This window comes from Mauremys reevesii, linkage group 2 (assembly GCF_016161935.1).
Source record: "Mauremys reevesii isolate NIE-2019 linkage group 2, ASM1616193v1, whole genome shotgun sequence".
Lineage (NCBI taxonomy): Eukaryota > Metazoa > Chordata > Testudines > Geoemydidae > Mauremys > Mauremys reevesii.
In genome coordinates this window covers 57,985,812-58,001,517 of record NC_052624.1, presented here as the reverse complement: position 1 = coordinate 58,001,517, position 15,706 = coordinate 57,985,812, and the positions used below count along the sequence as shown (strand labels likewise).

Genomic DNA, 15,706 nt, shown 5'->3' with positions numbered 1-15,706 from the left:
GCCAAATTGTCAATTCGAATAAATGACAAAACATCAGTGAAAAGCTAGTGAAGCACCATCAATTTGCACCAGCAGAGAATTTGGGCCACAAAAATTCAGAAGAACTGAGAGAGAGAGAGAGAGAGAGAGAGAGAGAGAGAAAGCAAAGAATTTGTCATAGTTATAAGGTGCTCAAAAGTACATCAACTCACATCAGGCAGTCTGGATATAAAATCAAAAGCATTGGCTTCTTTAGCTGCTTTCTCAATTTCAGAATCAGTAATACCCTCTCTGCCACAGCGAATGTTCTCAGCTATTGTTGTAGCAAACAAAATAGGTTCCTGGCTTACAACGCAAATACGTTCTCTTAGCCACTTTATATTAAGTGTCCGAATATCTCGTCCATCTAAGGTAATCTGAGTGGAAAGGCATAAATGAAGAGTTTGAGGAAATGTATTATGTTTCAAATAATTAGTTGTTATAATGGTATAATAATAATGATACACCTCTACCCCGATATAACGCAACCCGATATAATAGAAATTTGGATATAACGCGGTAAAGCAGTGCTGTGGGGGAGTGGGGCTGCACACTCTGGTGGATCAAAGCAAGTTCGACATAACGCGGTTTCACCTATAACGCGGTAAGATTTTTTGGCACCCGAGGACAGTGTTATATCGAGGTAGAGATGTATAATAATTGACTTCAATATTTGTTTAGCAGCTTCTCACATGGAATAAAGCAATAACATTTAAACAAAATGACCAGGAAAAATTAAAACTATATCTTCACAATCACCTCAGACTAGAAGAATGAAAGGAGAAGAATAACAAAAAGGATATTGTAGGAGCAGTATTTTATAATTGTACTATGAGAATTAATGTATGATTTGATTTCATCCTGCCAGCCACCCTTTTTGAATAGCAGAAAGGAATGACAGACCAGAACAATCCTTATGACTGATTATGGTCACTCTTTTGTTTTAGGATAAGTTACAATGTCTACTATGGTTTCCTATATGTATTACAAATTAGGCACTCTAGTTAAATATACATTTCTTTGTTTTAAGGTTTTAGTAAGTAAGAGACAGGATCTTGTATGGTATCTATGTTAAGGTGATTAGAGGAATGTTGAGGTCCTGGAGCCCCAATGTGAATTGTTTTAGTTATAAGATTTAGCTAGGCTTGATTTACAGTGTATTCTGCTGAATATAAAATACTGCTGTCTCTATACCTTGGAAGGTTTCTGTAAGAGAGTGTTTGAATGCATTCCTCATTCACACATCAGGAAAAGATAAGGTGTGAAAGCCATCACAAATGTCCAGATGGTCAAGAAAAAGTGAGAGACTTGGAAAGACCAGGAGACAATCAGAAAACATCCATTGTATCCAATGTTAAACATGTTAGCAGCATTGACAACCCCTAAGGTGAGGCAGGCACCCCAGAAGGTGAGACAACAAATAGGAGATAACAATGGGAAGCCTGACAATAACCATCAAATGATAATAGCAGAAAACCCCAAGATTAACACCACTTAAGGATAGGATGACATTGCAAAATGCATGGACTCAAATAGGAATTTATAACTACAAAGCTGGGGTGTTGTGCCACAGAACTCTGGGTTCATTCCTGCAAAGCCTCGGAGCATCAGATCGCGACCGACTGAGCCCAGCTCCAACTCGTGCTCAAGCCAACTGGCCATTAGATTGACTCGAGCTACAACAAACTGGTAACTATAAACAACTGGCAGGGGTGTGTGTGTGTGTGTGTGTGTGTGTGTGTGTGTGTGTGTGTGTGTGTGTGTGTGTGTGTGTGTGTGTGTGTGTGTGTGTGTGAGAGAGAGAGACTAAAAAGCATATGGTAACTGTTGTATTTTCAATAAATGCAGCGTATTTGCCTTTTCTCCCTGAAAAGATCCCATGTGCTTTGTACAGCATAACAATATCATCAAATATATAAATCCAAATTATGACTTAATATCAGTAAAGTCCTATCTAGGTTTTTACAATATTCTCATCATCATGGCATACAAGTAATGAAAAATCAATTTCAGAATTTCTTTGGATGCTACGTATCTTTTGTTCCTTTAAGAATCCAATTTTGTGTAAAATCCTTTTAAAGTATAGGTGTAATCTAGTCAGGAAATTAATCTTCAGCCTAGTAGCCAGGAATATCCACAGTTCATCCAAACTAACCTCTCCTTGGACTGGATCATAGAATCTCTGTAGCAGCTGAATAGCAGTACTTTTGCCACAGCCACTGGAGCCAACCAGAGCGATGGTCTTCCCCGATTGAACTTTCAGGTTCAGGCCCTTGAGAATCTAGAAATATAATCTTTATATGTTAATCCAATAAATATAGAGCTACTTAAATAAATGGTTTGTTTAGAAAAAGGTCTATTAAGATGCTTGGCATCATGATCAAGCCAATAATGAGAGGTCTGGTCTAACAGTGTATTGAACTCCCAGGCCTGCTTTCAGTCCTTTGTTCCAATCCGGGTTGGAAAGCATTTTGAAGATGACAAGAAAAAGTTTTTATTACTAATAACAATCTTGCTTTGTTCTATTCTTATTCTATAAAGACTGCCCTAAGAAAAGCCCTTTGGCTCTGAAAACAAAGTGGGTGTTTTAATATCCCCAGTGGAATGAAGAATCAGAGTTTGACAATCTCTAGAATTTACTAGGGAGGGATTAGTTATGGAGTAATGACACCTTTTGTTGCTATGTTCACATTTAGGAACATTTTACCTCAGTCCATTTATCCCATCTTATAAATGTCTAATATTACTAGTGGCCAAAATATTTGTCTCCTATGGGAACTATTGTGTAGTCATATGTAAGCAGAGTCAGGATGAGCTCTACCCTGACATCTGTTGGTAAATTATGGGGAATGCAGAAAGAAGTTTCAAGTATTCGCATTGGCATTTCAGTTATTTGCATTGGCTCTCCCACCCCACTTAACATAGCTCACAGCAGCCTGGGATGGTTATTTTCACAGCTGTGGGATCCCCAATTTCTTTGTTATTGGGGCAGGAGGAATAAAATGTTGTCACCCTGATTAAGTAAATGAGGAACTACAAAATTGTCTTATGATAAAGGATTTCATTATCAACTAAATAGCACTTGCTAGACAAGGGACATGGGTTCCAAAACCCATTGAAAAGAGAGAGGCTGGAACAGATATCTGTACTTGGTGGCATAGGCGCCTTGTGTGAGCCAGAAGCACCAGTTCTATCTATGCCTTTCTCCACTGTGGAATGTCAGAGTTAATTTTTGATTCCCTTAAGAATCTAGTTACAGGTTACTGAGCTGAACTCACTTTGGGCTAGTGGTGCACTGGCACTGGGCTCCCCTACTGTGAGCTGGAATCACTAAGAGCTGAAATCACTAAAGAGCTGGACTTGCTGAGCTGAGAGCACTGAGTACTGTGGCAGCTGGCAGAGCAAAGTGGAGCAGTTTGTGAAGCCACTGGGTGAGTGGAGCCAAGCAGCTCGTGAGGACGGCTGGAGCGGATCACAGGACAGCTGGTGGACCAGAGCAGCTGGCAGAGAGGAGCAGCTGTGGGACGAGTGGAGCAGCCCACAGAGCAAGCGAAGCTGAGCAGTTTGTGGGGACGACTGGTGGAAGCAGAACCCCACGAAGAGGCAGGGCAGTTGGCCCCAAACCACGTAAGGTGCCCCTTTCTACCCAGGCTGGGGAGGGGGACCTCTGCAGATAGACTCTCAAACTCTAGGGCTGCACTGACCCGGGACAGAGACTTTTGGATTGTGGGACTTTTGGGATTGTGGGTGATTTGGGGGTTGCTGGACTCAAGGGCCCAGAGGGAAGGACACGGCCCAATTTGCTGGGGTGGGTCTTTGCTCACGGTTTGATCTATGAACTCTAGCTGAGGTATTTTCCCAGTTTAATGCTTGTTGTTTATCTCATGTAATTAAACCTTTTCTGCTACACCAAGACTCTGTGCTTGCGAGAGGGGAAGTATTGCCTCCTCGAGGTGCCCAGGGGTGTGTGTAAGATTTTCCCAGGTCACTGGGTGGGGGCTCGAGCTGGTTTTGCATTATGTTGTGGGGAAGGGACCCCTATGTATTGAACCCGGCCCTTGCTGCTATCGTTTCAGCCTGGCAGAAGGGTTACACATAAATCAACCTAAATATACATTTTTTTGTAATAGAAGATAAAAGCAGGAATATTGTTCTCATCTCCTTATACTATTCCAGAAGAGCTCCAGTTTTCCAGTAAGCTAATAGCAGATAAGCTTTGGTGTTTGCTTGTCCAAGCAAGAGCATCATTCTCCACCCCTTTAACATCATTTCTCATCACGACCATCCCAGCTCTAATCTTCCTTTTTAGGTAAGGCAGGAAAAGGCATGTCAAGATAACGCTGACGATAACTAGAGTCTTCAGCTCTCTGTGACCCGATTCATTCCAAATTTAGGTACTAAATAGACATTGCCTTGATCTGGTCTGTTGATCATCTTTGGCTGGTGATTGATGATAACCTGGTATCCAGGATGATTCTTTTAGTTTTGCCAGCTACCTCTGATACCATTGATAATGAGCCACTGCTGAAACAGGGTGGAGTCTAGAAGGGATGGATGGAATCATTCTTGAATGGCTCCATCCCATTCCAGCCACAGCCCCAAACTGTGGCTCATCCGGCCCAGGATTTCTCTTGAATGGAGTGATGTGGGATTGTGTATTGTCACCCTCCTGCTCAGTTTGTATGCAAGACCATTAGGGGAAGACAGTGAGACACTACAGACTACACTGACTTCAGTATTCAGTTAACATAGCTCTAGGTCTCTGTTTCATCAGACCCAGCTTGGAGAAGTTGACTGCCTTAGCCAGCAAGTTACAGGGTGGGTTTGATGCAGGCAAGTCAGCTGTGACTCACCTCAGAGATGACTGAGTTTATGCTTGTAGTTTGGAGGAACCCATCAGAAGAAATGGCAGAGCTAACAGCAGCACACTCAAGTGAGTTTGTAACCTGTTGGATCCACAGCTGCTTTTGCACGCAGGAAGCAGTAGCAGCTAATAGCATTTTGTTTCTCTTTTGCACTTGGCCAGAAGGTTCTGAACTTTCAATTCTGGTACAGATGTCAATCCAGAGAGAAATAGTGGATTACTGCAAAGTACCATACATAGGACTATACAATAAGATGACTCCCCTCACAAACTTCAGCGGGTGGAGAGTATGGCAGTCTGTTTCTTAGAGGGCATTTTCTGTAGGGAAAATCTTACCTCCATGTTCTGTGATCTGCACTGGCTTCCACTTCATTGTCAGGAGTAATTTAGAATAATGGCTTTAACCAATAGGCCTTAAAATAGGTTGAGTCCTGGCTATCTCCAAGATCACCTCTCCCCACATGGGATATCACAGCAGCTGAGATCTTCTGAAGCACTGACACAAACAGCTTTCTGGGTTTAACCACATGAGGGCTGGAGGTGAGGCATTCTTGGTGAGCGAGCTTGAATGAAGAATTTGCTTCTGATTCAATTCACCAGAGACCAAATTTACTCACCTTCACATTATGCTGTAAGCCCCATTTGTTCTCCCTTGCTTTTTGCAGCAGGTGAAAATGAAGAAAAGGTGGATGATGATGATGAAGACGACAAAGATTTAGTTTTGGGAGGACATTCATCCTTCTTTATTGTTGTATTTTTATAACTAGTATAATAACATTTAGCTCTTATATAGTACTTTTCATCCATATATGTCAAAGCACTTTAAAGAGGAGGTCAGTATTACCATCTCCATTTTACAGATGGGGAAACTGAGGAAGAGAGGTGAAGTGACTTGCCAAGTGTTACTTTGCAGGCCAGTGGCAGAGCTGGGAATAGAATCCTGGTCACCTCAGTCCTCACACAATGTTCTTTCAACAAGACCACACTGTGGTGTATAAATACCCAGAGTACAGGATGGGCACTTTAAAAAAAAACTGTTTTAAAATAAACACATTAAATTGATAAAATATCAGTTTTCTTTTTGGTCACACAGATAATAGTAGCAGCTCTTCACTGTAAAGATGAATTTGAAAAGATCACTTACTTTAACATCAGGTCTAGATGGGTAACTGAAATGGATGTTTTTGAATTCAATCTCTCCTTTGAGCTTGTCTGGTCTGTGTCCTTCCTTGGCACTGCTATCTAGAAGACGGTGCTGGAGAGAGATTTTGAAAGGGTATTACACGTTTGTGTGATTTTACGGTTGTGACTTTTGATGGATAAGTTATTTAAGAAAGTAAAAGAAACACTGCAACACTACATAGCAGTTTAACTGATCACTGGTTGCTGTATTTCACCCCAGAGAATTCTGCCTATCAGTGAAATGCAATCCTTGTGTCTACCCTGCAAAGCATTTTGGGATAGGGGACAAGGAAAGAACAGGAGTAACTAGAATAATAAAACATCAACTATACCTTAAATCATCCATCTCCCAAAATTTACAATGGGCCCAAATCCCTTAGCTCCCTCCCAGCATCTGCCTAGGCAGAATGTGGGTTGAGAATCAGTTCATGGAGGAGTGATGCAGCCTGTAATTGTTGGTTGGCTTAAAATGCACAAGCAAAATAAACAAACTGGGGATTTATTACCAAGTCTTCATCTCTAAAAAAGATACCATCATCCTGAGGCTCCCTGGTCTGAAGTCCAATGGAAAATTAGCCTGGCGCTAAATAGCCTGACTGGAATTGCTCCTCCACTTCCCACCTTGCTGATCTCTGTTGGACTGACACTTTTCAATGACCCAGTAACCACCAGCAGAGTTCAAATCTCTTTGAGTAGAAACGGGAAGTTTAAAGGAGACCTCCTAGGCTCTCTCTGCTCCATTTCAAGACCAGCAAAACCAAAAATAAAACCAAACCCTGTTCTCTGAGCTCTGGTTTCCGATTGGTTCTGGTAGTAGCTTCCAGATTCTTCTATCTCCATCCAGGACTCTAGGCAATCTGGGACGCAGAATCGTGAGCCTCTGTAGCCATCATTGCTGTAGTCCGGGGCGAGTCCCCTAAAGATTTGCTTAGTGTAATAGGTCAAGAACAACCAACTCCAGAGGTGGTTACACAGAGTTTGATCACCCTTAATTTAGTTTCTTTGGGAAAAATTCCACCCTTTGTTATATCCACACAACCTCACTGACACCCACCAGCATTTATGGCCATAACAGAGGACAAAACTGAACCCTTTGTTCTAACCTAATATGAACCTGGGACTGCAGATATATAACAAACTGCTGTACAAAATTCTAAGAGTTAGTTACTGAAAGTGTGGCATCCCTCTTCCCCAGCAACAGTATTACCAGAGCTTTCAACAGCACTGTTAATCTCCAAATCAAAAGCAGTTGAACTGAAATCATGTCCACTCCATATACTTGTGTTTTAAAGAGCAATGTCATTTCACTTAGCTCTTCACCACTTACTCTAAAAAATAAATGAATGAGGGAGTGACAAACCTAACAGGAACGAGGGCCCCAATCTGTAAAATTGAGCTATAGATCTCAATTTCCCCCAAGTTTGCAATAAGCTCATTTAGGGCTTTGGTTAGGGCTCGTGTCTCCTTAATATGAAGAGAAATGTCGTCTTACTTTTGTTTTCAGTGGTCTGAGTCTACGCAGTTCATCCCCTTTTTGGATTTTTCGAGAAATAAATCAGAAATTTCAGACTGCTAGAAAAGTGACATTAAGTACCTGAACAAAGTTCCTCGTCTGCCTTGGTGGGTCCTGCACTTATAGGTGGATTTGCTTGCCACAGAGATTCATGGCAGCGCTCATTTTGGCTACCTTTGCTAGTGCTGAAACCTGCCGTCCGCTCAGCTAACCTCACCACAGGCCAGCATGGGGGAAACCTAGTGGCTTGGGGACAGGCCAGATCCCTTTTCAATTCAGACCTTCCCTTCTGGTGTTTCTCACAGACCAAGTCAACTCCTCCTGTGTCCGATCAGGAGTTGGAGGAATGGGGGAAACCCAGGCCCAACCTCTACACCAGGTTCCAGCCCAGGGCCCTGTGGATAGCAGCTGTCTACAATGTTCCCTGTATCAGCTGCGTGATGGTACAACTCCCTCGGCTACTTCCCCATGGCCTTCCCCAGCACCTTCTTCATCCTCACTGCAGGATCTTCCTCCTGAAGCCTGATCATGCTTGAACTCTTCACTCCTCCAGCAGGGCCGGGGCAAGGATGTTTCGTGCCCTAGGCAAAACTTCCACCTTGCACCCTCCTCTGTCCCCGAGCCGCTGGCCTGAGGAGCCCCCCAGCGGCAGCTCCCCCCGTCTGCCTTGAGGCGCCCCCCCGTGGCAGCTCCCCACCCCCCACTCTCTGCCCTGAGGCACCCCCCCACCCCAGCTCACCCCTGCTCTGCCTTCTCCCCGAGCACGCCGTCGCTGCTTCACTTCTCCCATCTCCCATGCTTGCAGCACCAATCAGGTTAGGCGCCGCAAGCCTGGGAGGCGGGAGAAGCAGGGCCGGCTCTACAGTTTTTGCCGCTCCAAGCAGCGCGGCAAATTGCCGCCACGGGTGGGCAGGGCAGTCCATGTGCCCTTAGGGCGGCAGGCGCGTTTCTGCGGCGGTGGCAATTCGGCGGCAGCTTCTATGTTTAGCTGAAGCTGCAGCGGACAGGTAAACATAGAAGCTGCTGCCGAATTGCCGCCATCGCGGAAACGCACATGCCGCCCTAATGGCACACGGACTTCCCCCGCCATCCGCAGCGGCAATTCGGCGTGCTCCTTGGGGGCAAAACAACAGGGACTGCCGCCCCTTGCAGAATGCCGCCCCAAGCACTAGCTTGGAATGCTGGTGCCTGGAGCCGGCCCTGGGGAGAAGTGAAGCAGCCACAGCGTGCTCGGGGAGGAGGCGGGGCAGGGGTGAGCTGGGGCAGGGAGTTCCCCTGCATGCCCTCCCCCACTTACTTGCTGCAGCCTTCCCGCGCTCCTCTGCCCCAGCTCCCTCCGCCTAAATGCTGGCGGTGACCAGGGCGTCTGAAGATCTGGCCGCCGCGATCGCTGCTGAAGAACATGCCTCCCCCCAAATCCTAGCGCCCTAGGCAACTGCCTAGGTCGCCTAAATGGTTGCACTGGCCCTGTTCTCCAGCAGCACAGCTTCTCACTCCCTGCTCCTTGCACACACCCCTACTAACTGATAGGAGGTCCCTTTTAAACCAGGTGTCCTGATTAGCCTGCATGCCATAATTGATTCTAAAAGGTTCTTAATTGGCTCCAGGTGTCTTGATTAGCTTGCTCGTCTTATTTAGTGCTAGCAGGTTCCTGATTGCTGTAGGGCAGCCCCTGCTCTGGTCACTCAGGGAACAGACAATTGTTCATCCAATGGCCAGTATATTTGCCCTCTACCAGACTCCTGTACCCCACTGGTCTGGGTCTTTCACAGTACCTTACTGATGACCTTGTACACTTCATAGGCAGCACCTCGAGCACTGGCAACACATTCCAAGTGTGGGAAGCCCTGGATGAGGTAGAATGAGCCACGGAGCAGACAGAATACCACCTACAGGGAACAAAACAGGAGCTAGTGTACAGTACACTCCAGACCTGCAGTTTCCTTAGTGCTAAATATCATGGTAATCCTGGTGGTTCCATAAGAGCTTTTCCAGAAAAAACTATATGAACAAGAAAATCAAAACTAAGATTTCAGGCTGCATTTTTCCAGCTCCCCCAGTTTTTATTCTTTCACTGGATTTGACACAAGACATGATGAATGTAGCTATTGTGTGCACCCACATGCCCTTTAACAGTTGAATTAGCTTTTTTTATTGCTCCTGCGTTCATTAACTCCCATTAAGAGAATAAATAGTGAAATTAGACATCTCTCCATCTCTTTGCAATATTAAAAACCTCAGCGTCCTCAAAGAGCGTTAATCCACAGTTTCCTGAGGCCCCAATCCGTCAAAGTGCACACTTAACATTATGCCTTGTGACTAGTTCCACTGAAGTCAAGTTCTCATCAGAAGTCAGTGGGGCTACTCACAGTGCATAACGCACATACCTAAGTCTTTGCAGGATCAGGGCCTTATTCCTTTTCAAAGGAAAAATAATCTAAAAGTTTTGGTAAAGTACAATAATCCCTTGCAGGGATTTAAAAAAATGAAAGATGATTACATGGCTGTGACACTGGCAGACAAAGTGCCAGCTCATGCCAAAGCTCCAGACCTCACTGAATGATTACAGATGCAGAGCTGGAAGCCAGGCCAATTCACATGTGTATTAGTATAGATCTAAGTGATTGTTAAATGTATAAGAATGTATTTGGTGTTTAAACTTCATGAAAACTAATGGGATGTTAATGCACTGAAAACAATGCATTAGTTAAAACACTTATCTGGATCCAGTTATAATGTTGTAGCAAACATTCACATAGTGTATGCCCCTGTCAGCAAATAACCCATCAAATGAGAAAGAAGTCTTGTGGAATGCAAATGAAGAATTTAACAGAAAAGTGTTAATTTCAAAGCAAGTGGTCATTGTGTGTGATGATCAAAGGTCAAAGACTCCAAATGCATTCCTCACTCTCTGCCATCAAAGGAAAAGCCCACATGGGTATTGACCCTGTGAGCTTGTTTTCTGTGAGAAGAAAACTATGAGTATGGATTCAGGAAAAAATCCTTCATCTTTGCACTGTTTGGATTCTAACAGGGCAAAATAAATGAACATAGAGATGGAGATTCCCTGAGCCCTGAGAGACTTTTGCGAAACTGGCTGATCACTACGTTTCTGCTATCATTTGAAATTACAGACTCATCTGTACATATATTTTATCTGCTTTAATCTCTCAATAACTCTTATTACCTTTTCTTAGCTAATAAACCTTTAGTTAGTTTACTACCAGCATTGTCTTTGGTATAAAATCTAGGATATGAATTGATCTGGGGTAAGTGATTAGTCCTGGGACTGGAAGCAACCTGAATGTGGTGTGATTTTTGGTGTAAATGACCTTTTATCATGAAGTCAAGTTTGTCTGGGTGGCAAGATAGACAGGAGAGTCTGTCTGTGACTCCACTGTAAGATTAGTATAGTGATCCAGGAATTCAGATTTGTTGCTGACTTGGTGAAATCTAATTATAGAACACACCACCAGTTTGGGGTGTCTACCCTGTTTTCTGACAGCCTGCCTTGAGGTAGGCACTCATGGTTGTGAACCACTCCAGACAGCATGACAGTGACCAAATGAGATATTTGTTTAGGAACTTTGAGGTCTTAAATATGTAGATTCAACATCTCTGGTGATTTATATTAAACATATTTAGTCTGATGGGTACTTTGTGCCTGAGTAGAAATTATGGATCCTTTGATGCAGTACTTACAAGTTACACAACAAAACATTTTTTCTAATTTACAGTCCATTTTTAAAAAGTTTGCCTCAGCGAATCGACTATACTGTGCTGTACTTACAATTAACACACGTCCGATGTCATAATTCTCTTTCTCCTCCACTGTGAGTTTGGTTCCGTACCAAAATGCAAGAGCAAGGGCTCCAAATGAAATAAACTCTGTGAAACCCAAAGATGTGTAGATGGTAATGGATTTTTTTACTCCAACTTTCCTAGCATTCTCCAGGTTAATATCATATCTGAAAACAGATGATAAATGTTAAATTTGGTATGTACCCAGATGACATTCAGTTCTCTAGCTTCCTCTCATGCTTCCAGGGTTTTCTGCCATAAAAATCAATTATCTAGGTTCTTAGATGGTGTGAATCAACACAGCTTCATTGATTTTACATCAACAGAGGATCTGACCCATGGCTGCTCTGAGTGAATTATCAGGTACACAGATAAACATGATATGTTGGGGAACAATCAACACAACTTTGTAAATGGAAATTGTGCCTCACCAATCTATTAAAATTCTTTGAGAGTTTCAGCAAGCATGTGGACATGGGTGATCCAGTTGATATAGTGTACTTGGACTTTCAGAAAGCCTTTGACAAGGTCCCACACCAAAGGCTGTTAAGCAAAGACTTGGGATAAGAGTGATAGGAAACAAAGCGTAGGAATAAATGGTCAGTTTTCACAGCAGGGAGAGAAAAATTATAGATCCTTTGGGGACCCTGTACAGAGACCTGTGCTGTTCAAGCAGCAAAGAATCCTGTGGCACCTTATAGACTAACAGACGTTTTGCAGCATGAGCTTTCGTGGGTGAATGTGGGATTGAATGTGAGATGCTGAAGGCTTCTGGATTGGGAATTGTGTGTGAAGGGCTGGCCTTGGGCTTGTTCTCATTGGCCAGCTAATTGTGAATAGGTAGACAGGTGTGTAGAATGATAATTACCCTATGAGTTACAGCTGCGGCTGTGTGGGTTTAATTAACTAATTAGCAATTGTGATTGCTTATCATGTTATATATAAGAGCATGCTGGGAATGAATAAAGGGAGATGTATACACACACACGCTCTCTCTCTGCTTGGACTTCGTTCCTGCTCTTGCGATGCAACAGGTGAATACCCACTTCTTCGGATGCAAGTTCACATATTCATAAATTATATGAAAAAAGAGGGTGAACAATGAGGTGGCAAATATTGCAGATGATACAAAATTATTCAACATAGTTAAGTCCAGAGCTGACTGTAAAGAGCTACAAAGGCATCTCACAAAACTGAGTGACTGGGCAACAAAATGGCAGATGAAATTCAATGTTGATAAATGCAAAGTAAGGCATATTGGAAAACAATCCCAACTATACAAAAAAAATGATGGGGTCTAATTTAACTGCTACCACTTAAGAAAGAGATCTTGTAAACATCATGGACAATTCTCTGAAAACATTTGCTCAATGTGAAGTAGCTGTCAAAAAAAGCTAACAGAATGTTAGGAACCATTAGGAAAGGGATTGCTAATAAGACAGAAAATATCATAATGCCACTGTGTAAATCCATGATATGCCCACACCTCAGATAATGTGTGCAGTTCTGGTTGCTCCATCTCAAATAAGATATATTAGAATTAGAAAAGGTACAGAGAAGGGCAACACAATTATTAGGGGTTTGGAACAACTTCCACCTGAGGAGAGATTAAAAAGACTGGACTGTTATCTTAGAAAAGAGATGACTAAGAGAGGATATGATAGAGGTCTAGAAAATGAATGAAGAGAAGGTGAATAGGAAACTCTTATTTACCCTTTCATGTAACATAAGAACCAGGGGTCACCCAATGAAAATAATAGGTAGTAGGTTTAAAACTTACAAAATGAAATACTTCTTCACATAATGTAGTCAACAACTCATTGCCAGGCCAAAAGTATAACTGGGTCAAAAAAGAATTAAATGAGCTCATGGAGGCTAGGTCCATCAATGGCTATTTGCCAAGATGGTCGGGGTGGAACCCTATGGTGTGGATGCCCCTAAACATCTGAGTGACAGAATCTGGGACTGGATGACGGGATGGATCACTCAAAAATTGCCCTGTTCTGTTGATTTACTCTGAAATATCTGGCACTGGACACTGGTCTGACCCATTCTTATGTAATATTGGAAAAAATGGCCTGAAATCAACAACATGAACGTCAATAAAGACAACTGCAAAGTACTACACTTGGGAAGGAAAAATCAAATGCGTAAATACAAAATGGGGAATAACTGGTTACGCAGTAATACTGCAGACAAGGATCTGGGAATTCAAGTACATCACAAATTGAATATGAACCAACAACATAATGTAGTTGTGAAAAAGATAATATTCTGGGTGCTCTCAGGGGAGTATCGTATTTAAGACATGGGAGGCAATTGTTCCACTCTACTTGTCTTTGGTGAGGCCTCTGCCAGAGTAGTGTATCGGTTTAGGAAAGGTGTGGACAAACTAGAGAAAGTCTAGAAGAGACCAACAAAAATTATAAAAAGTTTAGAAAACCTGAAGAAAGGTTAAAAGAACTGGGCATGTTGGTCTTGAAAATTGAAGACTAAGTGGGACCTGGCTAACAGTCTTCAAATATGCTAAGGAGCGTTACAGAAAGGATGGTGATCGGTTGTTCTCCATATCCACAGAAGACAGGACAAGAAATAATCAGGGTAGTCTGCAGCAAGGGAGGTTTAGGTTAGATATTAGGAAAAACTATCTAACTATTAGGATAGCTAAGTACTGGAATGTGTTACTGAGGAAGGTTGTGGAATTCCCATCATTGGAGGTTTTTCAGAACTGGTTAGACAAACACCTATCAGAGATGGCCTAGCTATACTTGTGACCCTGCCTCAATGCAGGGGGCTGGAATCGATGATCTCTCAAGGTCCCTTCCAGCCCTACATTTCTAGGATTCTAGGAATATCAGCTCGCAAAGGGAAGAGTTAGTGCTCACTTAATTTTTGAAGAAAAAGTGCTTTAGATAAAACCAAACAAGTAAACAGAAGCCAGAATCCCCTTTGACTCCACAACCTGGCAGTAGTTCTCTCCTGCTGAATGCTGTTGGAAGCCAGGAACTATTCTCAGAAGCTAAATTACCAAGACATATGCCCATAGCAAGCAACAAATACAAATTAAGCACCATATTATGCTAGTTAACCCCTGTGAGACAAGGACAAAGATTAACAGTTAGTTAATGAAAAAAAAATTCTCTTTTTGCTTGCGATTCCTTTACAATCTTATGGTTTTCCATCAATCAATAACAGCTTCTGTTCACTCATTAGCTATCTAATCCCCTTTAGCTTCTGAAGGGCATTACAGAAAGCACCGTTCAGCCCAGCAATGTTCTCACAACGTTTCAGGAGGACATGCATATCATTTTATTGTTCAATAACAGGCTGAGCAGCTTTGTAGGAACCTCTCGACACATATATCATGTACAAAAATGCCCTGACCAAAAGTGGGAAGGCCCAAAATGAATGGCACAGTTTACGCAGTAGTGAAGGGATCCTAAAATGATGTGCAATTAATTTTTTCCACATAAACTGCTCAGATAACATTGGTGCTGTTCAGATTAGATCAAGAGGAGGATTATTTGCAAAGCACTAAGCACGTACTTAACTTTAAGCATGTGGGTAGCCCGCTTGAAGTCGATGACATAGGAAAGTGATAGGGAATCTTACCTAAGCTCATGATCCAGTAAAGCATGAACTTAACTGTCAACACTTTAATCAATGATTTCAGTGAGCGTGTGCATGTGCTTAAAGTATTTGCATAAGTGCTTTGTTGAACTGGAGCCTTAGAGAAGATTGAATTTTCTGTAGCCTCAGCTTCCAAATTCAACTTCAGGTTAGAGTCAGAGGGAAATTGGACCTTACAATGCTCCTCCATAATGTAGGTCAATTGAGTGATTGCAAATATTCATGAGTGACAGAAAACATCTCCTTCCATATGCTCATATTTATCTTCAACTGAACTTCTCAGCTATCTGGGGGATAAACTGACCGATCAGCTTCGATTTTTTTTTTAAATAAGCCCATCACTTTCCCAAATATTATGTACAATCAATTATTAGTTAAAAAAACTCACTTTGCTAATGCCTTCATCTGTCCATTGAAAGCAACGACTGTTCTGATAGAAGTCAAAATTTCTTCCGCCACAGCTCCTGCTCTAGCGTAAGCAGTCAGCTCTTTTGTAGTGAATAATGCCAGGAACTGGAAAATTGGGAGGGTGGGGGGGAAGGGGAAAGTATTTTATGAAAATCTATTTAAGTGGTGTAAATTATGTACTGATACAAAGGGTGATCAAGCACTTAGCAAAAGAGCCTAGAATTAAGGAGACCTGGGTTCAAGTCCCCACTCCAACACAGTTTTCCTGGGCAACTTAGGGTAAGTAACTT

The 15,706-nt window shown here is 42.6% G+C and overlaps 1 protein-coding gene across 3 annotated transcripts in view; it reads right to left on the bottom strand.

Moving 5' to 3' along the window:
• LOC120397906 (ATP-dependent translocase ABCB1-like) overlaps positions 1–15,706 on the bottom strand; it is a 91,932-nt gene that overhangs the window by 43,656 nt on the left and 32,570 nt on the right. For all 3 annotated transcript variants that reach the window (XM_039524603.1, XM_039524601.1, XM_039524602.1), the window contains exons 9-14: positions 15,397–15,521; positions 11,368–11,545; positions 9,353–9,466; positions 6,027–6,137; positions 2,174–2,299; positions 192–395 (exon numbers count right to left, since the gene is read on the bottom strand). In XM_039524603.1, the coding sequence (XP_039380537.1) occupies positions 192–395; positions 2,174–2,299; positions 6,027–6,137; positions 9,353–9,466; positions 11,368–11,545; positions 15,397–15,521 (858 nt within the window). The remainder of the gene's footprint in view (positions 1–191; positions 396–2,173; positions 2,300–6,026; positions 6,138–9,352; positions 9,467–11,367; positions 11,546–15,396; positions 15,522–15,706) is intronic.